The 22,699-nt window shown below is 44.1% G+C and overlaps 9 protein-coding genes and 3 non-coding genes across 15 annotated transcripts; 6 read left to right on the top strand and 6 right to left on the bottom strand.

Moving 5' to 3' along the window:
• Positions 1-695: 695 nt before the first annotated feature.
• On the bottom strand, positions 696-814 carry LOC132260979 (5S ribosomal RNA). The gene has a single exon (XR_009468395.1). It is a non-coding gene; the product is annotated as a 5S ribosomal RNA (ribosomal RNA).
• Positions 815-997: 183 nt separating this feature from the next.
• On the top strand, positions 998-1,116 carry LOC132260977 (5S ribosomal RNA). Its single transcript, XR_009468394.1, has one exon. It is a non-coding gene; the product is annotated as a 5S ribosomal RNA (ribosomal RNA).
• Positions 1,117-3,111: 1,995 nt separating this feature from the next.
• LOC132260971 (5S ribosomal RNA) lies at positions 3,112-3,230 on the bottom strand. Its single transcript, XR_009468393.1, has one exon. It is a non-coding gene; the product is annotated as a 5S ribosomal RNA (ribosomal RNA).
• A 264-nt stretch (positions 3,231-3,494) lies between these two features.
• On the top strand, positions 3,495-4,946 carry LOC132256821 (baculoviral IAP repeat-containing protein 8-like). Of its 2 annotated transcripts, none has more exons than XM_059753395.1 (4): positions 3,495-3,832; positions 3,894-4,403; positions 4,484-4,679; positions 4,749-4,946. In XM_059753395.1, exons 1-4 carry the CDS (start codon positions 3,650-3,652, stop codon positions 4,832-4,834), a joined length of 975 nt encoding a protein of 324 aa, XP_059609378.1. In that variant the 5' UTR covers positions 3,495-3,649; the 3' UTR covers positions 4,835-4,946. The 2 variants fall into 2 exon arrangements, with proteins under 2 accessions (XP_059609378.1, XP_059609370.1); XM_059753387.1 differs by having other exon boundaries at positions 4,481-4,679.
• Positions 4,947-5,013: 67 nt separating this feature from the next.
• Positions 5,014-5,730, top strand: LOC132256812 (small ribosomal subunit protein mS26). Its single transcript, XM_059753377.1, has one exon. It carries the CDS (start codon positions 5,046-5,048, stop codon positions 5,697-5,699), a length of 654 nt encoding a protein of 217 aa, XP_059609360.1. The 5' UTR covers positions 5,014-5,045; the 3' UTR covers positions 5,700-5,730.
• Position 5,731: 1 nt separating this feature from the next.
• On the bottom strand, positions 5,732-7,317 carry LOC132256800 (DNA-directed RNA polymerase III subunit RPC4). 2 transcript variants are annotated; one of them, XM_059753358.1, is made up of 5 exons: positions 7,005-7,317; positions 6,619-6,950; positions 6,417-6,482; positions 6,064-6,293; positions 5,732-5,995 (listed from the first exon to the last, which is right to left on the bottom strand). In XM_059753358.1, the coding sequence occupies exons 1-5, from the start codon at positions 7,232-7,234 to the stop codon at positions 5,732-5,734; spliced, it is 1,122 nt and encodes a 373-aa protein (XP_059609341.1). In that variant the 5' UTR covers positions 7,235-7,317. The 2 variants fall into 2 exon arrangements, with proteins under 2 accessions (XP_059609341.1, XP_059609349.1); XM_059753366.1 differs by lacking the exon at positions 6,417-6,482.
• Positions 7,318-7,377: 60 nt separating this feature from the next.
• LOC132258849 (probable ATP-dependent RNA helicase kurz) lies at positions 7,378-11,356 on the top strand. The gene is made up of 5 exons (XM_059756359.1): positions 7,378-7,523; positions 7,620-7,808; positions 7,867-10,856; positions 10,915-11,117; positions 11,182-11,356. The coding sequence occupies exons 1-5, from the start codon at positions 7,449-7,451 to the stop codon at positions 11,262-11,264; spliced, it is 3,540 nt and encodes a 1,179-aa protein (XP_059612342.1). The 5' UTR covers positions 7,378-7,448; the 3' UTR covers positions 11,265-11,356.
• On the bottom strand, positions 11,267-14,198 carry LOC132258993 (probable transaldolase). Its single transcript, XM_059756544.1, has 3 exons — positions 13,954-14,198; positions 11,989-12,352; positions 11,267-11,929 (listed from the first exon to the last, which is right to left on the bottom strand). Exons 1-3 carry the CDS (start codon positions 14,048-14,050, stop codon positions 11,386-11,388), a joined length of 1,005 nt encoding a protein of 334 aa, XP_059612527.1. The 5' UTR covers positions 14,051-14,198; the 3' UTR covers positions 11,267-11,385.
• Positions 14,199-14,276: 78 nt separating this feature from the next.
• LOC132258955 (small ribosomal subunit protein mS27) lies at positions 14,277-15,794 on the top strand. The gene is made up of 2 exons (XM_059756526.1): positions 14,277-15,459; positions 15,519-15,794. Exons 1-2 carry the CDS (start codon positions 14,395-14,397, stop codon positions 15,786-15,788), a joined length of 1,335 nt encoding a protein of 444 aa, XP_059612509.1. The 5' UTR covers positions 14,277-14,394; the 3' UTR covers positions 15,789-15,794.
• Positions 15,795-15,863: 69 nt separating this feature from the next.
• LOC132258947 (coiled-coil domain-containing protein 22 homolog) lies at positions 15,864-17,982 on the bottom strand. The gene is made up of 5 exons (XM_059756513.1): positions 17,782-17,982; positions 17,543-17,714; positions 17,345-17,480; positions 16,513-17,279; positions 15,864-16,442 (listed from the first exon to the last, which is right to left on the bottom strand). The coding sequence occupies exons 1-5, from the start codon at positions 17,829-17,831 to the stop codon at positions 15,864-15,866; spliced, it is 1,704 nt and encodes a 567-aa protein (XP_059612496.1). The 5' UTR covers positions 17,832-17,982.
• Positions 17,982-18,584, top strand: LOC132259070 (large ribosomal subunit protein eL39). The gene is made up of 3 exons (XM_059756618.1): positions 17,982-18,084; positions 18,201-18,304; positions 18,443-18,584. Exons 1-3 carry the CDS (start codon positions 18,082-18,084, stop codon positions 18,489-18,491), a joined length of 156 nt encoding a protein of 51 aa, XP_059612601.1. The 5' UTR covers positions 17,982-18,081; the 3' UTR covers positions 18,492-18,584.
• A 121-nt stretch (positions 18,585-18,705) lies between these two features.
• Positions 18,706-20,529, bottom strand: LOC132259044 (pupal cuticle protein C1B-like). 2 transcript variants are annotated; one of them, XM_059756596.1, is made up of 4 exons: positions 19,823-20,529; positions 19,583-19,732; positions 19,220-19,520; positions 18,706-19,157 (listed from the first exon to the last, which is right to left on the bottom strand). In XM_059756596.1, the coding sequence occupies exons 1-4, from the start codon at positions 19,829-19,831 to the stop codon at positions 19,054-19,056; spliced, it is 564 nt and encodes a 187-aa protein (XP_059612579.1). In that variant the 5' UTR covers positions 19,832-20,529; the 3' UTR covers positions 18,706-19,053. The 2 variants fall into 2 exon arrangements, with proteins under 2 accessions (XP_059612579.1, XP_059612571.1); XM_059756588.1 differs by having other exon boundaries at positions 18,706-19,520.
• Positions 20,530-22,699: the final 2,170 nt, after the last annotated feature.

Genomic DNA, 22,699 nt, shown 5'->3' with positions numbered 1-22,699 from the left:
CTCTGCATTAATATCTAAAGCCAAATTGTTCTTGCCACGGTCACACAATCATTAAACACTTGAATTTCATCCCATGCTTGGATACATTTGTCAAGAACTTCATAAATCATAGCGATTTACTTGAACAGAGCCGATGTCCGAGCCTCTCAAACTAATTGATTGGAGCTGAATTCTGCACGGAAGGCGTTCGCAGGGGTTGACCATAATGGACATCGAGATATTCGATCTCAATTTGGAGGGCGATGTCAAGGAAAAATTAATATTATGCCTCTTTGCGTCCACATGCCATTCGGCGAATTATTGTGTCTCCCAAATCATTTGGAATGCATCACTTTAGCTGAGCATCGAAAGGGAAGTTGAGGGTAGGCGGAAAAGAACAATCAACCGACATTCCAGCCTTCTCGTATTGCAACATTTAGCCTAATGAAAAATTCCCCATCGTCAATAACCTATTGACACATTCGATACGCTGACTTATTTATGAGAAAAGCAGAGAATTGTCATGTCAAGAAAGAATTCTTTCGTACTGAAATAATTACGCATCAGAATCAGCGAGATGTGATTCAATTGCATTGTGCTTATCCAACACCGTAATTGTTTAAATTAGATTCTCATTGAGATTTCACTAACCATTGCCCTAAAGTTGAGGAATGCCGAAAAATTTACGAAAAAATTTTTCAATATAAAAAAAAGGATGCCAACGGCACGCGGTGTTCCCAAGCGGTCCCCCATCCAAGTACTAACCGCGCCCGACGTCGCTTGACTTCGGTGATCGGACGAGAACCGGTACTTTCAACGTGGTATGGCCGTTGACAAAAACACATCAATTCCACTTCATTCTCATTCCGATTTTTCGTAGTTTTTTTTGTTCAAATTGATTGGTTGTTTTCATTTATACATGTGAAATATATGAGATATATATAAAAAAGCTTGATTACATCACTTGGCAAGAGACCTTCAAAATCACAATATGCTAAAGCAGCGATAAACTTCCCTCGTCAACGGCCATACCACGTTGAAAGTACCGGTTCTCGTCCGATCACCGAAGTCAAGCGACGTCGGGCGCGGTTAGTACTTGGATGGGGGACCGCTTGGGAACACCGCGTGCCGTTGGCATCCTTTTTTTTTATTTACCCATTGCTTTTAACTCTGCTGAAGATAGCACATTTCATTAGCATATTTTAGAATAAATTCTTAATTTGTGTAATTTTCGTCAATTTTTTTTCACTGAGTATTTATTAACAAGTCGAAGTGTAATAATCTAGCCTCTAATATGTGAGAATGTTACAAGGAATAGGAAGAAAATAATATTTCACGTTTTACGGTAGTTTCCAAAATACAATATATACCTGTATGAGGTGATAAAATGGGATAAACTATTTCCATATTGATAAGGCGTGGCTTATTAATTACATAAAACAGAATATATCAGTTTAATCACTCCCTTTACCTTCGAATTCTGGCAAATCTCTGTACAAAAGAATGAAAACAATTATGAATTTTGCTATATACAGCGAACACTGAGAACTTTCGCCATTCATTCTTATCCAAAGGGTTGAAAGTCTTCAGCATTTGCCTCATTAAGAGTGGTCACTAATGGATGCCATATTATGTAGCAAAAAATCCTCAACACAAGAGGGCCTTCAGACGCTTTCAGGCCCCTCAAAAAATCTCTCGGACTGAGAGATGGTGCTCGAGAGCACGAAAATGGGGAAAATGAGAGAGTTGAGGAAAAATCCCAGTGATTTTCAGTGTAATTAGGCTGAATGTCAACAAGATGTACACAAATTGCAATGGCCTCCCTCGTAGAATGCATTCAAAATCATAAATCATTTTTCAAATTCATAATTAATTACAATGTGGAGGGAATTGCGTTTATTTTGGCATTGTTATCTCAAACGAGAGAGAGCCAAACCCTCAGCATTGATGCGTTTCTGCATGGCAATTAGACCATAATTTTGCCATTATTCAAACAAAAAGTGCATCATATGAATAGACAACATCTCTATTTTCAATTCACACAGAAAGAATTTCCCGGGTTATTTGCACATTCATTTGCAATCCTCAAACATTAGGGAAATGCAATTGAGGGAGGAGATGCAAGTTTGAATGACGCACTAATTTATTAATTACTCATGAGCTTTTCATTTACTGCTTTTCTATAAATTTCTTCTGCTAGTTAAGAGTTGAATATCTCAATTGAAGGGCATTTCGATATGGAGTTAATTTCGTTAAAGAGCAAAATTGAATTCAACACATTAAACTCTTCCCCCTGGTTTAAACCCACTCGAGTGTCCGCTTTTACCTCAAATTGCTCGTGAAAAACCTTCACTCGCCGGATAGCTGGGAAAAAGTGTGAGCACAGCATTTTCCTTGAGGAGCAGGAGTTGGGTTGGGCAAAGGGTGGCTCCAGAGGACGTGAGGAAGGGAAAGAAGCGTGGGCAAGAGATTATTCAGTGTTCTCCCGCTTGTAATCGATGAAAACCACTGATGGATTGGTGTGGTCATGCTTTTGTTACCGTGCAGAAATGGATTTTAAGTGGCCACTTCATAGGGGTGAAAAGCATGTGGATTTTCAACAGGACTTTCTCCCCAGGAGTGAATGCAAAAAAGCCGGGCCAAGAGATTCTCAAGAGTGACCAAAGTTGGGGGAGAATCTTTTTGTATTTTTGTTATAAACTTCAAGTACACCGACAAAAGAATCCTCTTTCATCTCGTTCAGCGTTCCTCTTGCATTTCTCCAAAAGAAGAAAATGTAAAATCTTTTCTCCGTTCCTCCGGTGTTTCCATCGCGAGCATTTTCGTGAAGAGGAAAATTTGACATTTTTATTTTTACCCTATGCAGAGACTACAGAGAAATTCGAGAAAATTGCACGCTTCTTGAGAATTCATCACAATTACACATGCATGGATTTTCTTCATTTTCCCTCTGTCATTCGTTCTGCAGAAAAATTAATGCTTTGGTTCGGCAACAGGCTAAACAAGAGAATATTCTTTATCTTTCAATTTCCAATTTTTGATTATTTGCACAGTTTAACAAATTTTATAGCTGTAAACAAAATTAATATGAATAGTTCCTTTTAAATGAAGGATAAAACATAAAAAAAAGGATGCCAACGGCACGCGGTGTTCCCAAGCGGTCCCCCATCCAAGTACTAACCGCGCCCGACGTCGCTTGACTTCGGTGATCGGACGAGAACCGGTACTTTCAACGTGGTATGGCCGTTGACGAGGGAAGCTTATCGCTGCTTTAGCATATTGTGATTTTGTATGTCGTTTACCAAATAATAAATTGGAATCAAAAATAATATAGAAGCAGTAAGTCATTGCTCGGAAGTTTCATTGAAGTATTCTCCGAAACCGTTTATCCCGTTTATCAATTAAAATTGACCCCCCCACTGAACGAAAACGACGAAAACATACTCACTAACATCAGCGCCATCACTTGTGGCGTTTCGTCAAGTTTGTGTGTCAAATCTTGTCAAACTCACATGATTTGCGATACAAAGCGCTTTTGGGTGGCATTTCTGCAGTGGTATATTGTGTGATAAGCAGCGCGTCTCTTCACCAAAGAATTCTAAAAATTGAGTGATACCTCACTACCTCTAGTGTTCTACAATCTATAATCAAGCTGTGAGAGTGATTGAGGATGGAAGACTGTGAAAATTTTTATCAGCAAGTGGCTCGTCTGCGAAGCTTTGATTTCTGTCCCTTTAGACTCACTCCGGCAGAGAAATGCACTCTCTCCAGGGAAGCATACTTCTACCGATCGTCCACCAGCTCAATAGTGTGCATAAAGTGCCGAGATTCCTTCAATTTTGAGTGCTTCAATGTATGTTGAGGAACTGTGGGCTTTGAACAAACCAAAGAAACTTATTGTAATCGCCTTTCAGGCTACTTTGGAGCATCAATGTGGAGCTGCTTCGGCCAGCAGCTCCTGGGAGGACATTAACATTCCAATTCCGTCACCTTGCATCACACCTAACGAGGATCTTGCGTCTGAGACTTACCGCCTGGAGACTTTCCTGAAATATCCCATGTTTGAGGACCTGACGGGAGCTGAGGAAATGGCATCCAATGGTTTCTACTTTGACAAGGCGTGGGATCACATCAAATGCTACGCTTGTGGTTTTGGGCTCTCCTTCGTCAACTTCGAGCCCTCCAATGCCATCAAAGCTCACAACACGTTCTCTTTGTTGTGTGAGTCTCGCGAGAGTGATCAGCTTCACGCAATGAGGAACTTTCTCAATTCAGAGGATGGAAAGGAACTTCTCGAGAATCACACCGAAAATTCCGTCAAGAGTGTTATCAAGAAACGGCTGTCAAACTCTCAATCGCTCATTGTGGATGAGGTCAAGAATGATCTTAAGGCGCTCAAGATTAAAGCCAAGGAGGAAGGAGTGGTGAGCAATCTTACGAGAAATTTCAGTAATTTCTGTATGACGTCAAATAGCGCAATTAACGCTAATCTTATCATTAGCAGCTCATCGGCAGTGCTGAGAACTGGAATATCGCCGAACAGGGAAACAACTCTATTGATGAAGACACTGCAGGAACTCTCGCCAGGGACTTGCTCGATCAAGCAGAGATTTTGAGAGAGACGCAGAAAGAGAACAAACTATGCAAGATTTGTCTCACCGAAGATATTTCGATGGCATTCGTTCCTTGTGGACATTACAGTGAGTATTTATGGTAATTTGAGAGAATAACATTTGGAAATAATGCTATATTTTTGCTCTTTTGAACAGTCGTCTGTGGAATTTGCGCTGCAACACTGAAGGAGTGTCCACTTTGCCGCGAAGCCATCCAGAAAACTCTAAGAATTTATCAATAAAACGCTGATCAGGGGCTTTAATGACCAAAAGTAATTGTCCCACGGAATTTTGTATTCGGGCATTTGCCAATTTCTATAGAAAAATAATATAAGCTAATTGAATTTAATATTCAATTTTCCTTACTATGGTAGTACGGGTAGTACTATTCGCACACTTTCGTTAAGAACTATTCAGCTGGGTTGCGGTGACAGTTTGAGGTTATGTAATAAGATGTTGCGGGTGGTTTTGAGTACTCTTCCGGAAGGAATCCCGGTGAATTCCTGGGCAGGACTGCAGGCCGTACGATGGCACCGGAAGCCTCGGTGGGTGCCAATGGCAAAGACTCGCTATAACAAGGAACCAGTGCGAAAACCAGTGGATGTTGAGGAAAAAGAAGAAATGTTACGGCTCTACAACATGTATCGCACGCAATACAGGAGCGTCCGGAAGTTCCTCTTCGCTGAAGTGGCGTCTAAGGAGACACAGAACACAATCCTGTCGCAATCTCCAGAGGAGGAGGAAGATGACATGAGGAACGCCATTGCCATCAATGATGAGTGGAACAAAGAAATTGTCATGATTAGAGACCAGAGGCTGGAAAAGCGGCGGAATGCCAAAACAGAAGACGTCCTGGAGCGCATAGAAGCGAAGAAGCTCCGCGATGAGGAGCGTCGCCGGTGGGCAGACGAAAGAGTGCAGCATGAAATCGAGAGATCTAAGCACTTCATCAAGCGCGAGAATCTGGAGAGTGCTATTGAGAAAGCTCTGGACAATCCCGTAGACTTCAACTTCGCCATTGACCTCAATCTGAACATCTACAGGGGGAAGACCACGGCCACGCCGACGGAGAAGCTTTCCCGGGAATCAGAGATGCAGCAGCAATAGAGAAAAGTAAAATAAATCCGTAGAAATTCTATTTATATCATATTCCTGAACATGTGCTCCCAGTCTGGAGTGGCAGTTAGCTTAGTCTGGATCTTTCCCAGATTGTACATGTTGCCAGACCGTCTTTCGGGATTGGCATCAATTGCCACGAGTTGCTGCAGGAAGTCCGTGTTGATGCCCACATCCACGTCAAATTGACTATTTCCCAGCATCAATTTTGTCTTCCCGGACTTATAACGGACGAACTTCCCTATGACACCTTCGTCCTGCTGCTTCAGCGAATTCAATTGAGAGGCCTGCACGAAGGAGGTCCAGTGAATGTCAAGCAATCTGGCAGATGTGTAGGCAATATTTCAGATCTCACCGAATTTGGATTTCCCTGTCCGTCTTCATCTTTTGTCGTCTCTTCCGCTGAGATCTCTTGAATTCGGCCTGGTAATGTGTCCGGCAACTGAAGGAGGAACAGATGAGAAGACTGTGTGCCAAAGATTTCCTCCAGAGATCGCGGAATCTTTTCCCCTTCCGGATCTGATTTGACTTTTGGCGCAAACGGAACCGTTGTGGAGACTGTTGGTGCATTCGAGGAGGTTTCATCTGCGAATAGCATTCAAAACCAAGAGGATGTTAGCCCAGGAAGTCGCTGAAGGATTATCCCAATAAACAGCTTACTAAGGACAACTGTATTGGAATAATGATCTTGTACTTAATATTATTTACCTGCAGGTTCTACTTTGACTTTAACTAAGTCTTTGGCTACATCTAGCACATTTCTATCGGTTTGTGCTAGAGAAGGGGACACAAACATAACACCATTGGAAGGATAAGTGGAATTACAGGGAGGACAGGAAGAAAATTAAAACAGTATGAAATGAAAAAGAGATTAATCCGGGTGAAATAGCTAAGTCAATTGGAAAAATACCTGCTTGAAGCATCACTGGCATCATTGCATCATCATCCATTGCGCCCTCGTCTTCATCACTGCTTGCCAGCATCTCCTTCAGGGCCTGAGCATCGCTCATCGGACGATTGGAATCTCTCTTCGAGGCGCCAGAGCGTCTGCTGGAAATGCTTTCCCTGTCGCCAGAAGAGTATCGAGGTTCTGAATATCGTTTAACTATGGACTTCCCTGCGCCCTCTGAAAACACTCCCATTGTCTGGATTAGGTTATTGCGGGTATTCTTTCCTCCTCTCTCATTGCGCGGAGTCCGAACCAGCTTCCTCTGCTGCGTATCCCGTGAAGTCTTGACATCTCTACAAAGGAAAACCTTCAGTTTCTCATCACTTTTTTACTTCCTCTCAACTCACGTGTTCTTATTCCGCACGGCGTTCAAATTGGGTGTGTAGACTTTCTTCGTGGCACCGCCTCTCGAGGTTCTTCCTGGCCCAGGACCTCCAAGAGTGAGATCACGTGGCATTTTGAAGGAAGTCAGTCTCTCAGTCTTGATTGCTCGGATTCCTCCATCGGGTCTCATTCCCAGCACTCCCGGCTCCTGCTTCACCTTTATGCCTCCTGATTTACTATCACCAGTTGCCATTATCACTTAAAAATGCCCGGAAAAGTAAAATAATTGGTTCGTCGTGAGAAAATGCGTCCACATCGGGGCTCCAATAAACAGCTGACTGGAGGGGAAATCCTCGTCAAAAAAACATAGAAAACATTGGGACTTGACGAACAGCGTGTTTTGCTCCTACGGCGTGTTCGGCGTGCTTTTCTTTCAACTTTTTCTGTGGAAAATAAAATATTTTGCAATGGGGAAGAAGAAAATCAACGCAAGAAGGAAGCAGGATATACAGTATGTTACGGATAATAGTGAAATCAAGAAGGTAAATAACTAAAAATTCTTGATAATTAAGATTTCAGATTTTAACCTTACTTTATGTAAACAAACTGTGTTAATTATAATTTTACCTATATTTCAGATAAAAATTGATCTTGGAGGAAACGTGGAACATCTTAAGAAATACGATGAAAGCAATGCTCTGGTTATTCCATCAAGGAAACGACATACAAAAGCGCTGGTCAAAGAGAAGAAAGTCACAAGAATTCTTTCGAAAAAGCAGAGGAAAAACTTGGAGAAAATTGTTGATAAGAAGCTGAAAAAGGAAAATGTAAGATCTTCGTTGCATTATAAGCTTTTCCACATTCTGACCTTCTGATATTCTCTAGAGATCAACGCTTTTGGATAATTTGCTGAGTGTTCAACTTCCTGCGGACAAAGTCAATCAACTTGTGTCCATAACAGCTGTCCAGACGAGTGGCATTAGGAAATTCTCTAGTGCTGGAGACAAAGTGTATTCTGAGAATGGACAAACGACTTCCAAGAAGCCTAACAGCATTGCTGGAAGCAGAAAAAGGAAGGTTCTTGAGAGAAGTGCCGCTGAAGAATCTGAAGACTCTTCTGAGGAAGAATCTGAGCATCCCAAAATGCCCTGTCCTCATCCAGATGGATTCTATTCATCTTCAGAGAGTGAAGCTGAAACTGAGGAGACTAGGAAGCCCGCAGAAATAGAAACACTGCATGTTTCTAAAGATTTAAGCTTTACAGTGGAAGATCTTAAGGAAAATGGACAAATCCCGGCAAATGAAATCCATTCTACTGAGAACTCCTTCAAAGTGTCGGATGTGGAAGCTCCAGCGAAGCCTAGGCCTCCTTCGAAGCCCGCCGTTTACGTTCACGTCGAGAGAAAGCCAGAAATCCAGGCAGCTCGGCTGAAGCTTCCCATCCTGGGTGAGGAGCAAATCGTGATGGAGGCAATAAACGAGAATGACGTTGTGATTATCGCTGGAGAGACTGGCAGTGGGAAGACCACTCAAGTTCCCCAGTTTCTCTACGAAGCCGGCTATGCGGTAGACAAGCTGATAGGAATCACAGAGCCAAGGAGAGTGGCAGCGATCTCCATGTCCAAGAGAGTGGCTGAAGAGATGAATCTGAGTCAGGACGTTGTGTCGTATCTGATACGCTTCGAAGGAAACACCACGACTCAGACGAAGGTGAAGTTCATGACGGATGGCGTGCTGCTGAAGGAGATGGAGATGGACTTTGAGCTCAGCAAGTACTCAGTGATAATCCTGGATGAGGCACACGAGAGAAGTGTATATACAGATATTCTCCTAGGATTGCTGTCCAGAGTGGTTCCGCTGCGGAAGAAGAAGGGAAACCCACTCAAATTAGTGATCATGTCAGCGACTTTGAGAGTGTCTGATTTCACGGAAAATGAGAGACTTTTTAAAACACCTCCTCCTGTTATAAAGGTGGAAGCGAGACAGTTTCCGGTGACTGTGCACTTCAACAAGGTCACAGACAGCGACTATGTGAAGGAAGCCTTTCGGAAAGCCGTGAAAATTCACTCAAAACTGCCAGATGGAGGAATTCTGATCTTCCTCACGGGACAGCAGGAAGTGAATTATTTGGTGAAAAAACTAAGAATGAAATTTCCTAAAGGAGATAAGAAAACCGAACCAGAGAAAGACGATTCACTAGCAGATAAGGAGGAGACAGAAGAGGCGGGAAAGGCTGATTCTGATGAGGAATTCGACATGGAGAGAGCAATTAGACGGATGAAGAAGGCCAGGAAGAAGTTTGCCAAGGAACTTTCTCTACCCAAAATCAATTTGGATACTTACAAACTTCCTGGCGACGACACTGAAGCGGACTTGATTGACACTGAGACTGTGGATGAGAATTTGTCGGAAGATGAAGAGGATCCTTATGATGAGGAAGCTCTGGGAATGGCCACAAGTCAGCCTCTCTGGACTCTACCTCTCTATTCTCTGCTCTCATCCGCCGCGCAGGAGCGGGTCTTTCAGCCTCCTCCCGAGGGAACCAGACTCTGTGTTGTGGCCACGAATGTCGCTGAAACCTCCTTGACAATTCCCAACATTAAGTACGTCATAGATTGTGGGAGGCAGAAGGTTCGTCTGTATGATCCTGTGACCGGAGTGGAAGCTTACGTGGTGAAGTTCACCAGCAAAGCATCGGCGAATCAGCGAAGCGGAAGAGCAGGAAGAACGGGTCCTGGACACTGCTACAGGATCTACTCTAGTGCTGTTTATAACAATGAGTTCCCTGATTTCTCAGTGCCGGACATCCTGAAGCGACCTGTAGATGATATAGTGCTGCAAATGAAGTGCATGGGAATCACTAAAGTTGTGAACTTCCCATTCCCAACGTCTCCAGAGAGTGAACAGCTGCAAATGGCGGAGACACGCTTGAAAATCCTGGGTGCTCTCGAGGAATCCTCAAAGGGATTGAAAGTCACCGAATTGGGTAATACAATCTCCCTCTTTTCCATTGCTCCACGCTTCGGGAAGATGCTGGCGCTGAGCAACCAACACAATCTCATGTCATACACGATCTGCATAGTCTCCGCGTTGAGTGTGCAGCAGGTTCTCCTCGAGAACACACCAGCCACGAGAGATGCCAACAATGCTGAGGATGCAGGAAAATGGGCGAAGAGACGCAAAGCCTGGGCCGGTTCTGGGCATTTTCTTAGTCTCGGAGATCCTATGGTGCTCCTGCGAGCCGTTGGAGGAGCCGAATATGCGGGATCTGAGAACAAACTGCCTGACTTCTGTCGCAAGAATGGTCTAAGGCTGAAAGCAGTAACAGAGATTCGGAAATTAAGAGTTCAGCTGACGAATCAGCTCAATCTCAATATCCCAAACGTGGATGTTTGTGTGGATCCGAAGCTGGGGCCTCCAACAGATGATCAAGCAAAACTCCTGCGGCAGATCCTTCTGGCAGGAATGGGAGATCGTGTGGCTCGTCGAGTGCCTATGGAAGACATCTCTAATCCTCGAGAGAGAATCAGGTTGAAGAGAGCTTACAATACTCCAGAAATGATCGATCCTGTCTTCCTGAACTCCTCATCTGTCCTGGCTTCGGAGCTCCCTGAGTGGGTGATCTATCAGGAGGTCTACGAAGTCCTTCAGCCTGAGCCCAAGATGTTCATTAGAGGCATTACGGAAATCGAACCACAGTGGCTGCCAATATATGTTCCCACAATGTGCAATTTCCAGGAGATTGCAGATGAGAAGCCGAAGTACAACAGAAAAACAGGAACTGTCCGGAGGAAGATGAGGGTGACATTTGGACGGGCAGCGTGGCCACTTCCGGACGCAGACGTGGACATGCCATTTGGAGTGGAGGCTTGCAAGTATGTCACCATTAATGCTCTGTTAGTTCTTTGACTTATGAGAACACTTTCTTTTCAGACACTTCGGAATGATCCTGTTGTCCGGAGAGGTTTTTCCCACTCTAGCTAAATACACCCCTCAACTCTTGTCCACGCCAGCTTCAATGATCAGGAGTTATAGCAACATTATCCCTAGAGTAACGGCATTTATCAAAGCTCTGGTGAACCGACAAATAACTTCGAAGCCCAAATTGATGGAAATTTGGCAAAAGGATCCAAAATGTAAGGTGCTTTAGTGGAAATATGATGAGATGTTTAATGCAATTTTAATCTCTCCACTCAACAGATCTTCTCAGTGAGTATCAGCAGTGGCTCCCGAGTAAAGCTTCCATGGAAGTATCGAGCAAGTGGCCGCCGACAGATGAGTAGTATTTAATTATGGCAATAAGAACTTTTTATTAAGTGGTATAAAACAGATCAAGGATTATAAAACAGAATGACCATCAAAAACCCCAAAAGAACGTGTAATTCCTTCAAATTTGAACTCTCCTCACTTCGATGCGTGGAGCAAGTTCCTCAACATGGTTTCCAACTTACGCGAGTCCACGGCGAACTTTCTGATGCCTTCAGACAGTTTTTCCGTGGCCATTTGATCCTCATTCAGCATCCACCGGAATGAGGCCTCATCGAGGAACACCTGCTCCAGTGTCGCCTCCTTGGCAGAGTCGAGATTGAGCTTTCGCGGCACAGCATCTGTGCTGGCGCCCAGCTCTCCAAGCAACTTGGGACTGATGGTCAGCAAATCACAGCCAGCCAGAGCCTTGATTTCGCCAACATTCCTAAACGAAGCGCCCATGACGACGGTCTTGTAGCCGAACTTCTTGTAGTAGTTGTAGATCTTGGTCACTGACACGACGCCAGGGTCTTTTTCTGCCGGATACGACTTGTTCTCCGTGTTCGCGACGTACCAGTCCAGAATTCTGCCCACAAAGGGTGAGATTAGAGTCACGCCGGCCTCAGCGCAGGCAACAGCCTGGCAAAAGGAGAAAAGCAGGGTCAGGTTGCACTGCACACCGTGTTCTTCCTCCAAAATCCTGCAACACAATATCTCTATCAGTTTCAGTAACATTGCAATGTACAAAGAAGAACTCACTTGGCTGCCTGGATGCCCTCCCAAGTGGAAGCAAGCTTAATCAGGATCCTCTTCTTGTCGATTCCTTGCTCTTCGTACAGCTTGATCAGCTTCAGAGCCTTGGCCACGCTGGCGTCACGGTCAAAGGACAGCCTAGCGTCAACCTCGGTCGACACTCTCCCTGGGATGATCTTCAGGATCTCGCAACCGAACAGCACGCAGAGCACATCCATGGCTTCAGCCACCTTCTCATCCTGACTCCCTCCGCTCTCCGACGCCCTCTTCACCGCCTTGTCAATCAGGTGCTGATACTGATCCATGCCGGCGGCCGACAGGATCAACGAAGGATTTGTGGTGGCATCGGTGGGCTTGTAAGCCTTCATGGCTGCAATACAAGTGCATAAATCAGTTCAACAGCGCTCTGTGACCCTGGAGGGCGCATTTTATCAGCAAAGCGCGCTCCGCCGGTTAGTTTACACAGCTCGAAGCTTATTTTCCGCAAAGCACATAAGGCAAGTAAATAACTCAACAGATGCAATGAAAACTTTCAGTAAAAGTGCCTGATTTGCTCGAAATATCCACGCAACAGCGAAGGTCGAAGCACATTTAATTAATTCTACAGTTCAGAATACGAATGGGTGTGTAGCAATTTTGTGTTTACCTCCGTTATCATCAAAATCGGCTTATGACACGCTTTTGCAAAAGAGAGTGCATTTTACATGGAATTTCCCATAAAATGAGATCAAATAAATGTGAGAAAATGATAAAGAAATGCTTTGCATGGATTTATGGAATACAAACGAGAACAAATTAACTCTGCGTGTCAAGCAATTTTGTCATATTCAGTCGCTCTTGTTTCATATTGCTAAAATTATATTTCTGCAAAAAACAGTGTTTTTTTTTGTCAAGCAAACGACCGGATGTAAACATATTTTAAAGCAATTCCTCTTGCTATTTTTGGAACAATAAAACCACTTATTTGTTGTATTTTTCATCAAATTTATCTTAAAACTGCTCCTCGACTTAGAGCGAATATCAATCGAATTTTACCATGTATCAAACGATTGATTATTAATTTGTATAGGCTGAAAAGCAACAAGAAAAACTGTCACATGATCTTCTGAATTGCTTTCATTACATCTTCCAAAGCGACGATTTGGTTGTTGCTGGGCAGATTATTACCAGAGAACAATTCAAATGAAAATGTGACCGCAAGTTAACGGTAAATCCCTTTTATTTCTCAGCACTTTGAGGAGTAGTAAAAATATGAAATCTAGTTCTTGTTCGATTCTTATGAGTGACTTTCCGTGTTATCACGAAAATCCAATTTTGAGACTTTGTCGAAGATTTTCGTAGAGTGGAAAAATCCTTCTGGATTACCTGAATTACAATGAATTATTCAGATTGCGGAGAATCTGGCCGATGAATCTTTCATGATAAAATGTTCAGTGATTCCGGGAAGACATTTCCAAGTCACCTCGTTATCAGCCGACGTGTTATCGCCAAACGTGCGATTACGGGAGGAAAAATTCGCGCCGATTGGACAATTAATAGAGAGCACAGTCACGGTCAAGAGACACCCCAAGGGCGCTCCAGCACGGCAAAGAGCGCCTCGGGAGGTCTTGAGAAGCTCAGTTGGTGAGTGAAAGGCTGCAAAGCACCGCAAAACTGGGGCGCGCAAGTGAATTGATAAACACTGACTCGCGGGGTCACCTTGGTCGGTGAATTGCACATTTTGTGAACAATTTTTAGCCACATTACTTCATCGAAAAGTCAATAAATTCGCCACCCAGGAAGTCCTTGAAATCTCACCCGGAGAGATTTCACCGGCAAATTCACAGCATCTTCTTTTTCGGGGCTGTTGCGCAATGTGTGGGCCGTTCACCTCACAGCGACACTTTGTTAGTTCAGGTGGTGAGTGAGTAGCGAGCACAGAGGCGATAATCAGCGCGTGAGAGTTGATGGAAAATAGAGTGAGAGAATTACCTTCAAAATCTCCAGTGTCCGCCACAATCACGGTCATCGACTTGAGTTGATCGAGGCACGTCATTTTGGCTTTCTTCGTTGCTGGTTCCGAACTCATTGCACTGCCGTTCGATCAAACTTGCCTCTTTATACGGTATGGTAGTCAATTGAGGGGTATTTCTATTTAATTTAATGGAAATTTTCCACCACCACAAAACGCCTCGTTTCTTCGCGACCGGACACACTGATTTGCTGCGTCGCCGCAGAGTGGCGCAATTGGCGCAATTCTCCAGCGACCCGATGTCTGTACGAAGTCGCCCGAAGAGTCACGTGCGGAAACTTAACGAAGACATTCAGCACACTCTCGCGGCGAAATAGCAAAGTGAATTTGTGAGATAACCTAAATAGAGAACAACAAAAGGTGCATTTTCCGGTGGTTTTTCTCTCTTTCCCGTTTCAAATATGTGGAAACAGCTCAGAAGTCTACAGCACTTGCACAAAATGTGCACAAGAACTTACCTCTCACAAGCCTATCAGTGTTCAGAAGCCTGGAATGCGCGGTTGAAGACACCGATTCTGGAGAAGATCGAATTCGAGAATTATCTCTTTGAATTGGATCAAAAGTATCAGCAACATGGCAAATTCAGCAGCATCGACATTGATATTTGCTGCAATAAGCTACAGAATGAGGAACATATCGATGAACTGTTTGATATACTGCACAAATTGCGGATGTCTGAGGAAACCTCCAACACGATGGATTCAACTCACCACGCAGTCGTCCGGAACTTGATTTCCCTGAGGAAGTACGAAGAGTTGCTGCAGATTCTCAATGATCCTCTTAATTTTGGCATATTCCTGGATAATTTTTCGGCCAATCTCGCACTGGACACTTTCATAGAGGCGCAGAACTTTACATTTGCCGCAAAAGTGGCTTCCATGTTGATGCTTCAGGAGGATTTTGGCAATGACATCACGAAATCCCTTTCTCTGCTCGGCTGCTGGAAATACCTGGAGAATCCAGAGCCTTTTGAGAAGAGCGAAGAAGCAGAGATAGCTCCCGCTGAGGGAGAAAAGAAACGGAAGAAGAAACCTGAAGAAGTGAGAATCCGTGTGAAATATTTGAGGAATGCTTTCTTCGACGATCACTTTGACTTGAGAGATCATCAGCATTTAGTGGGGAAAACTCTATACTACTTGGGATTGAATCTTCCCAATGCTGTGGGAAGAAGCATACAGATCCTTGGACTGTCTCTCTTCGGGAAATTCGAAGAAGGGACGAATTTTGTGAACAATCTCAAGGATGGCGAAGAAGTTTACTCAGAAGTCTTGGCAAAGAGTTTGGACACCTTGAAGGGAATTGAGACACCCGAAGAAAAGAAAGGCTTGCAGGAGTTCATTGTAGCTCTTGAAGCTAAAAAGTCGAAGTTAAAGGCGAATGAGGCTAAATTCGAGGAGGAAATCTTGAAGATGCTGTCTCATGCGATCGCCAAGTGTGAAAAGGAAGACATTGCGTCTCAACATCAGGTAAGATAAGAGACTTTAATAGTGCAATGTGTAAATTAATTCAATTAATTTTTCCTCAGATCTACGAAAAGTGGTGTCAAGAGCGAGAAGATCGCCTGAATGAGGAACTTCTGAGACTGCGTCGAGCACAAACCGTGAAGGACATCGAGAAGATGACCAAAGACATGGAGACGGAGGAGCAAAAGCTATGGTTCTTCGAGAACGAAGACCAGATCGATCTGCAGATCGAGAAGAAGAGGAAATTCTATCCCAAGAGGTGGTTCGGCAAGAAGAAGAAGCCTCGCGTCCAGGACGTGAACTACGTTCCTCCTGAGATCGTGAAAAACTGATAGTCAGGTAGTTTGTCTAGTTGGATTCTTCCAGATTTGTATTAAATTAAACAGTCGGCAAAAACAATGCAGGTCTCACTCCCCTGATTCCTCATTCTGAAGGGCGGAACGCAGCTTCTCCTCTAACACTTGGCTCTCCTTCTGCATCTGATGCAGATCTGATGTTATTCGCTCTAAATTCGCTGACACATTTCGCATCTTCTCCGTTTCTATCTGATCCTCCAGATCGCGTATCTCACGAGCTGTGGCTCCGGTCTCCTGGACGTAATTGATTAGTTCGGCACAGTCTGCATGAAGAGTGGCCAGGAGTTTATAGGCCTTCCGTGAGTTTTCGTCCCGCTTCGCCGTGCGATAGATAAGATCGTCCGTCACGGTGAACTGCCTGTCCAGCTGTCCAGTCACCGTGTTGATCGTCTTCTGCAGCTCTCTGGTGTCCCTCAACACTCTGTCGATGTCGTTCTTCTGCTTCCGAATATTGCCGATAATCTCCAGGATGCGCGACGTGTATGCATTGCGATTAATAGTTCTACTGAGTTTGGCCAGTTCGGCCGTTAACTGGGAATGCGTTGAGCTCTTCTGCTTGAACTCCAGAGTAATCTCTTCGGCTTTCTTCCGAATCGAAGTGATCTGATCCACTAAATGCTTTGTCTTGGACTGAAAGAGCAAACAGAAAAAAATATTAGCAAATCATAGGAAACTGCCAGAAATCAAGGATTTTTATTACCATTTCTTTAGAGTTCTTCTTTTGAGCACTATTGAGCGCTTCCAGAAGCGGAGCCTCGTGTTCCTGCCACTGCAGCTCCAACTTTTTCAATTTCTCTTTCGAATTGGCCACCATGGCTTCCAATTTGGCCACATTCTCCTCTGGATTCTCAAGAACAATGTTAGTCCTCTCGCGGATGCGCTTCTCCTTCCTGAGACCCGACAATCTCTCTTCGTGTTGGGAAATTGTGCTTTTACTGCCCTCAATCTCTTCGAGGATCCCTTGTCGCTCACCCACAGATTCTTCAATCCTCCGCCTGAGCTCCTCAATCTCTTCCTGAAGAGACTCCAGTGGCGTTCTCACTTTCAGAGTATTGTTTTTCACGATCTCTCCAACTTCTTCCGTGGCTGATACTGAATTGTGAAGCTCCTGAACTTCAGATATTGCATTTCGATTGATAAGCGGTTCTTTCTGCCAATCGAGAACTCTTGACAGAGCGATTCCCTGATCAACAAACAGTTCCTCGTCGTTCTTGGCAATCACCGAAGGAAAGAGTGTCTCAGAAGACGTCTGGTCAAACAGACTCACAAAAGCTTCCTCCGTTAGAGGCTTTTCACTATTTTTGTGCTCCTGATTATCCTCCAACTCACCCCAAGGAATGTTTAGATATCTCGGAGAGAAAGTGTTTCTCTCTTGAAGCAAGATTCTGCATGGTGGCGGAAGCCAGCGTGCGCTGAGATTCTGTTGAATATTCCTCGCAATCTCTTGCTTCACAGAAGAGGGATAATCTGCAAAGAGTTTCATAAATTAGACAATTACCCCTATTTCAGCACGACTAGGATGAATTACTCACCAAGTGACTGGTTGGCTTGCGCCTTTTCCGCTTCCTTGGGCAGATGCTCGATGAGAAACATAAACACTCGCCTAACTTCAGTTACATTTGTGTACAAAAACGTCTGATAACCGATATCACCGCGAAATCCTACACTCTGTGAATGAAGAAGCCATTATCAGCTAGTGAACGCAAACGCCCAGTCCAAAGCCAACGAACCTTGCAGGCCTCCGCGAGATTCGTCGTGACACCGAACCGCTGAGCCATTCCGGGCGGGAGCGATTGGGGCACTTCCAGCGTCGGCCTGATGAGGGTGAGACACTTTGAGACGGACGATACCAACATCTCGGGCGTGAATGAGGACAGGGAGTAAATCTCCTCGTCGATATCACTGTGAAAGAGAAGGCAGAATCAATTGAGGACTGCAAAATGACCGGATATCGCCATTGAGCACCAACCATCCGATTTGTCGAAGAGAATGTATGATAATGTTGTCGATCTCATCCATGACTCTGTCTTATCAACTGTACCAGCGTCCAAACAGATCTACTATCATGTATTTTTCATGATTTCGAGGAAATTAGAGAGAGGAAAACTTGCAGAACACAATAAAAACGTCAGTCAGCTGACAAAACATAGACTCTCTGTTGCTATTTTTTCCCGCGAGGTGGCAAAATTTTGGGACAACATTTTTTCGTTGGGCTGTGCTTCGTGGTTTGACGTTTCTCTCTCTTTTCGTCAAGATTTCCTGAGGAAAGATGGTACGATTTTATTTTTCTGCAAAAATTCTAGTCATCTCTCGATTTATTTGTGAAATTCTTCCATAATCCTACGGTCGACATGTCAATATATCGTTAATTGTTGTTATATTTTGCAGGCGGCGCATAAAACCTTCAGGGTGAAGCAAAAATTGGCTAAGAAGCTGAAGCAAAACAGACCGATTCCGCATTGGATCCGGATGAGGACTGGAAACACTATCCGGTGAGTAGAACTCCTCCCAGAACCTTCGTTTTCTTCATGTCTGATAGAATCGCAGTGCAATTTGCGCAAAAAATACGTGTTTTTGGTTGTGATGTGGTGAACTGTAAACATAACCTCTCTTTGTTTCCCGGATTGCAGGTACAACGCTAAGAGGCGTCACTGGAGGCGCACGAAGCTAAAGTTGTAAGCGGTGTGCTCATCGGGATCCCCGTCGAGACCTGTGCGATCGACAAGAACATGTAATAAGGTATATTACAGTCAATAAACTCCAGAAAAGTAATTCGGTGCCGGTGAGCATTCAATAGAATCATCTTTGGGACCCCTCGATTGTTGGTTTTTCAAATTAGAAGGGCATCACATGCTGATGCTGACCGTTGGTGCATAAATTTTACAACAAAAAATGCCAATTTTCCATATTCTATCAAGAACAGACGGCTAATTGATAATCCCTCCTGGTGAAGTCCATCCTTTAGAAAACATTCAACATATATCTTCAAAAAGCCTTTATTTCAAATCAACCTCTAACTTTTCGCCACAATTTCTTAACAAGTTCAAAGTCCGCGCTTTTTTGTAACTAAACTTTATTCAAATAAATTATTATCGTATAAAGACTGCAGGCCGCAAGATTGAGAATTGAGAGGTAATAAATACAGAGGTGTTTCGGACAGGAGTCAGATAGAGTATTTACAAGAGGGGCTGTAAGGTCGTGTGCTGTGCTTCGGGGGTCCTTCGAGGCAGACTCGGTGCGTTTACCAAGCGTAGTTGTAGCCCAGACCGCTGGAGTAGCTCATGTGGGCGACAGCGGGAGCGGCGGAGTAGGCGACTCCGAGGAGTCCGCCAGCTGGGGCGACGGCTGCAAGGAAGACAGATGAGTTAGTTTGAGATGAAGTGGTTCGACTAGGTGGAAGGAATTACCCTTAGCCACGACGGGAGCGTGAGCGTAAGCGGCATGAGCGACGGCAGGGGCGTAGGCATGATGGGCGACGGCAGGGGCGTAGGCGGCATGGGCGACGGCAGGGGCGTAGGCAGCGTGGGCGACAGCGGGAGCGTAGGCGGCGTGGGCCAGGGGAGCGGCATAGGTGTGGGCGAGGGGAGAGTGGTAGGCGGCCGGGTAGGCGGCATGGGCAGCCACAGCGTAGCCAGGATTGCTCACACGAACATCAGACTTGCTCACTGAGGAGTAGGGTGTGTCGATGGTCTTGGAATAGGTGGAGATCTGGCAACGAGAGACTGGCAATTAGCAAGGGACTTGCGTTTTGGGATCTCTAGGGTGCGAACCTGTCCCAAGTTTCCGTATGACCTGAGGATGTTGGAGTGCTGGCTCGTAACGGCGGGGGTCACGAGTCCGTGTCCACCGTAGGCTGGGTAGGCGGCTGGGACGGGGACGATGGCCTGGGCGAGAGCCACGGCGGCGAAGAGAAGCACAATCTGGGGGGATAGATCACACAAGTGATTAGGGCATCACTGGCGGTTATCACTGAACACTGAATCCACTGCTTCGTTGCACTTTCAACATACCCTGAACATTGTGGTTGCGGATACTTCTAAGAGAATGGATAGTTGCTGATAGAAGGTGCTGAGAAAACTGTGTGGCGTTCCGATCAATCGGGGCCTTTTATATTGCAATCCGGCAAAATTGCACGCAGATCCGAAATTATGTCATTTTCCCTTTACCACATGGCTCTCGCCATGGTGCTGCGTCTGTATTGCCACGCCGGAGAGATGGAAGTTCACGAGTGGGAGATCAAGTGTATGATCCAGCTTATGACAATTTTCAGGCACTTTTTGCACCTGTGTGAAGTGCCCAGACATGGTCTCGCTGCGCCGCAGAGATTTATGATATGCGTAGAGCAATGCAGCTCTTGCACCGCCCGAGAACGACTGGGTGGAGAGATGAAAGGGAAAGTCGCGAGGTCTTCCCCCGCCGCCCAAATCACCCGTGATAAGAGTGCAAAGTGCCATGCAGAGCATACTTGACATTTATTCGTGGATTATATGCATTAATTGCTGGCTGACGGATTGTTGAACTCAATTAAGATATGCAGAATGCCATAACGAACACAGAGGTGGGCTATACAACTGCACTCGCACGACTTATTGTCTTGCGTTCGCATTCCGGATGCCGGTATGGCTGGAAGTAGTGACTATATTTAAATCTCACGGTAGAATGAAGATGTGATCCACTGTGGAGAGAAGTGCCGCATTATTGCTAATTGAGCTGTTGTTTGAAGGTAATTTTGAAGGTAATATTGACGTATTTAGAATAGTTTTAAGAAGATGAAATGATCTTTCTGCTTCATTCAAAAATAATTCCAAGAACTATAAATATTCTCTGCATGAGCTTTTTTTTCACTTTGAATCAAAAAATACCATCAGCAATAGGAAATTTATTTCATCTCAATAAAGTGTTAAAAATTGCCTCATTTTCTCAAAACGGTGTTCAACTGCCCATAAACTAAATCTCTTTTTAAGTTGCTATAATGTTGTCTTAATTCTAATGAAAAGTGCTTAGAAGACTTTGTGCATAACTTCTAGTCCATGTCTGTGTCTCGAGGTAAATTTTCCCAGTTTTTTCATGCTGTAGTTCAGAATCGAGAACGCACCAAAGGTGCAATGAATGTAATTGGGTTCTAAATTATAAAGTAATCAATTTGAATAATAGTGAATCATGTAGAGCCTTGCATAGATTGAATATTTTGAGGTGTCTTTCTTGCAGCGACATTTAGCAATAATCGCCTCATAGAAGTTGTGAGATATCTCTCCTCACAATTTATGGGCAATTTTGCATATGAAAATTTTCAAGCATGGCGAGAGAGTGAGAGAGAGAGAGAGAGTGAGACAGGGACTAGAGCGAAAAATTTATTTAAATAATAATGAATTCCCCGCGAGATGGGCGTTACAATACTTGTCTCATGGGTATTGAAAATTGAAAAATTTGCAATGTTCGCGTCTTGCAATTTCATAATCGTTGAAAATATAATCACACATGAGAGGCTCTGAATTAATGAATCTCTAACGAGATTTTGCATTGAATTTAGAGTAAAGTGTTTGCCGCCACTCTTTTTTTTACCATCGCGCCGCGCTTTTTTTTCTTTTTGAATGTCTCCTTCGCAAAGAAAGACTAATTGCCTTCTGTGAGTTCAATATATGGGACACCGATTAAATTAAACACACGATTATGTATAATAGTAATTACAGCGCTGCCAACAGAAGATAATGTATGGTGCACTGTGCGCTATTGTAGAGGTAATTGCTTCATTTCACCTTCTGTGGGTGAGTCGTCGGTCTTTTGATGGTGCAGTCGCCTGGGAAAGTGGCTGAAGAAAGAAATCTCTTCTGAATGCCATGAGGGTGATTGAGTATAAGGACAAACTTGACCAAGATTGAGTGCAAGGACTGTGTGGAAGGGCAGAAAAATGGGTCATCTCATTCAATTCAAGAGCACTGGCCGTCTGACGAGATGCAGAACTGCCCAGCATCCGGGCATTGATGAGAGTCCAGAGGGTAATTAAAGTGCCTCATTGAGACACCCTCCACGTGGCATTCACGCGCGAAGACCATCTCGAGTGACAAAAATGCAGTCTGAGAAATGAATGGCGCACTATTAATTAGTAATTGCAGTTTCTTGCTGAACTGCTAGTGATATATTTATTGATTCCGTCTAGGTAATTACGAAGACAAGTTTTTGGTGGCGATCGAGAGCGCCATTGAGCTGGCCATAGTGTGTTTGGTCGGTAAAACATATTGATAAAATCGCAGCCGAAGCACCAAGTTTAGTATATAAACTTTCATCGTATCAGTTGACAAGCCTCAGAGCAATATTCTTACACAATATCTAATTGATGAAATTCAACACAGAAAGAAGATATTATGGTAACTGTAACTAGTCTTGAATATTTCCCACTAATTTAGAAATAAATCGAGCCGAAGGAATTGAAGGAGTTTCCCGAAATTCAGTAAATTTATTATCAAGATCAATAAAAACTTGAACTATAATGTTGAATAAAGATTAATATACCATAAAGAGCACGTAAAGTAAGCTGAACTGATCTGTGCACTTAGCGATTAACATTAAACTGTTGGCATTTACGATGAGAGCAATCATAAAATGGTATCTTAAAGATGTGAAATTATTTCGCTGAAATTGCCCCTATTGTTTTGGTAGTGAAAAGATCAATGGCTTTTCCGAAAAATGCTCTTGATCGCCTTGAAAATCCTCGACGGCGATTAAGTGAAATGATTCTGCACTTTAATTGTAGCCGGTCGGCAAGTGCAAGTGTTTCATTCTGACCATGGTTTTTGCTAAAAGTGGACTTATGGGCTGGTCCAATGGTGACACAATCGTATATACCGGCGTTTTTTCTCAATCGATTCGCCTCCCTCCTGACTTTCGCC

The sequence above is a fragment of the Phlebotomus argentipes genome, unplaced genomic scaffold, assembly GCF_947086385.1.
Source record: "Phlebotomus argentipes unplaced genomic scaffold, Phlebotomus argentipes genome assembly contig_6, whole genome shotgun sequence".
Lineage (NCBI taxonomy): Eukaryota > Metazoa > Arthropoda > Insecta > Diptera > Psychodidae > Phlebotomus > Phlebotomus argentipes.
This window is presented reverse-complemented; position numbering and strand designations above follow the sequence as displayed.

Coding starts and splice junctions, on each gene's coding strand:
- LOC132259070 (XM_059756618.1), top strand. Junction 18,305..18,442: donor AGGACTGGAAACACTATCCG/GTGAGTAGAACT, acceptor CCCGGATTGCAG/GTACAACGCTAAGAGGCGTC.
- LOC132259044 (XM_059756588.1), bottom strand. Junction 19,521..19,582: donor CATACGGAAACTTGGGACAG/GTTCGCACCCTA, acceptor TCTCGTTGCCAG/ATCTCCACCTATTCCAAGAC.
- LOC132258993 (XM_059756544.1), bottom strand. CDS start 14,050: ATGAGTTCGGAACCAGCAACGAAGAAAGCCAAAATGACGTGCCTCGAT. Junction 12,353..13,953: donor GGACACTGGAGATTTTGAAG/GTAATTCTCTCA, acceptor CTTGTATTGCAG/CCATGAAGGCTTACAAGCCC. Junction 11,930..11,988: donor GAGGGCATCCAGGCAGCCAA/GTGAGTTCTTCT, acceptor ATTGTGTTGCAG/GATTTTGGAGGAAGAACACG.
- LOC132256800 (XM_059753358.1), bottom strand. CDS start 7,234: ATGGCAACTGGTGATAGTAAATCAGGAGGCATAAAGGTGAAGCAGGAG. Junction 6,951..7,004: donor GCCGTGCGGAATAAGAACAC/GTGAGTTGAGAG, acceptor TTTCCTTTGTAG/AGATGTCAAGACTTCACGGG. Junction 6,483..6,618: donor GCCAGTGATGCTTCAAGCAG/GTATTTTTCCAA, acceptor CCCCTTCTCTAG/CACAAACCGATAGAAATGTG.
- LOC132256821 (XM_059753387.1), top strand. CDS start 3,650: ATGGAAGACTGTGAAAATTTTTATCAGCAAGTGGCTCGTCTGCGAAGC. Junction 3,833..3,893: donor TCAATTTTGAGTGCTTCAAT/GTATGTTGAGGA, acceptor ATCGCCTTTCAG/GCTACTTTGGAGCATCAATG. Junction 4,680..4,748: donor CGTTCCTTGTGGACATTACA/GTGAGTATTTAT, acceptor TCTTTTGAACAG/TCGTCTGTGGAATTTGCGCT.
- LOC132258849 (XM_059756359.1), top strand. CDS start 7,449: ATGGGGAAGAAGAAAATCAACGCAAGAAGGAAGCAGGATATACAGTAT. Junction 7,524..7,619: donor ATAATAGTGAAATCAAGAAG/GTAAATAACTAA, acceptor CCTATATTTCAG/ATAAAAATTGATCTTGGAGG. Junction 7,809..7,866: donor AGAAGCTGAAAAAGGAAAAT/GTAAGATCTTCG, acceptor GATATTCTCTAG/AGATCAACGCTTTTGGATAA.
- LOC132256812 (XM_059753377.1), top strand. CDS start 5,046: ATGTTGCGGGTGGTTTTGAGTACTCTTCCGGAAGGAATCCCGGTGAAT.
- LOC132258947 (XM_059756513.1), bottom strand. CDS start 17,831: ATGGATGAGATCGACAACATTATCATACATTCTCTTCGACAAATCGGA. Junction 17,481..17,542: donor ATCTCGCGGAGGCCTGCAAG/GTTCGTTGGCTT, acceptor CTTCATTCACAG/AGTGTAGGATTTCGCGGTGA. Junction 17,280..17,344: donor GCAAGCCAACCAGTCACTTG/GTGAGTAATTCA, acceptor AACTCTTTGCAG/ATTATCCCTCTTCTGTGAAG.
- LOC132258955 (XM_059756526.1), top strand. CDS start 14,395: ATGTGGAAACAGCTCAGAAGTCTACAGCACTTGCACAAAATGTGCACA. Junction 15,460..15,518: donor ACATTGCGTCTCAACATCAG/GTAAGATAAGAG, acceptor ATTTTTCCTCAG/ATCTACGAAAAGTGGTGTCA.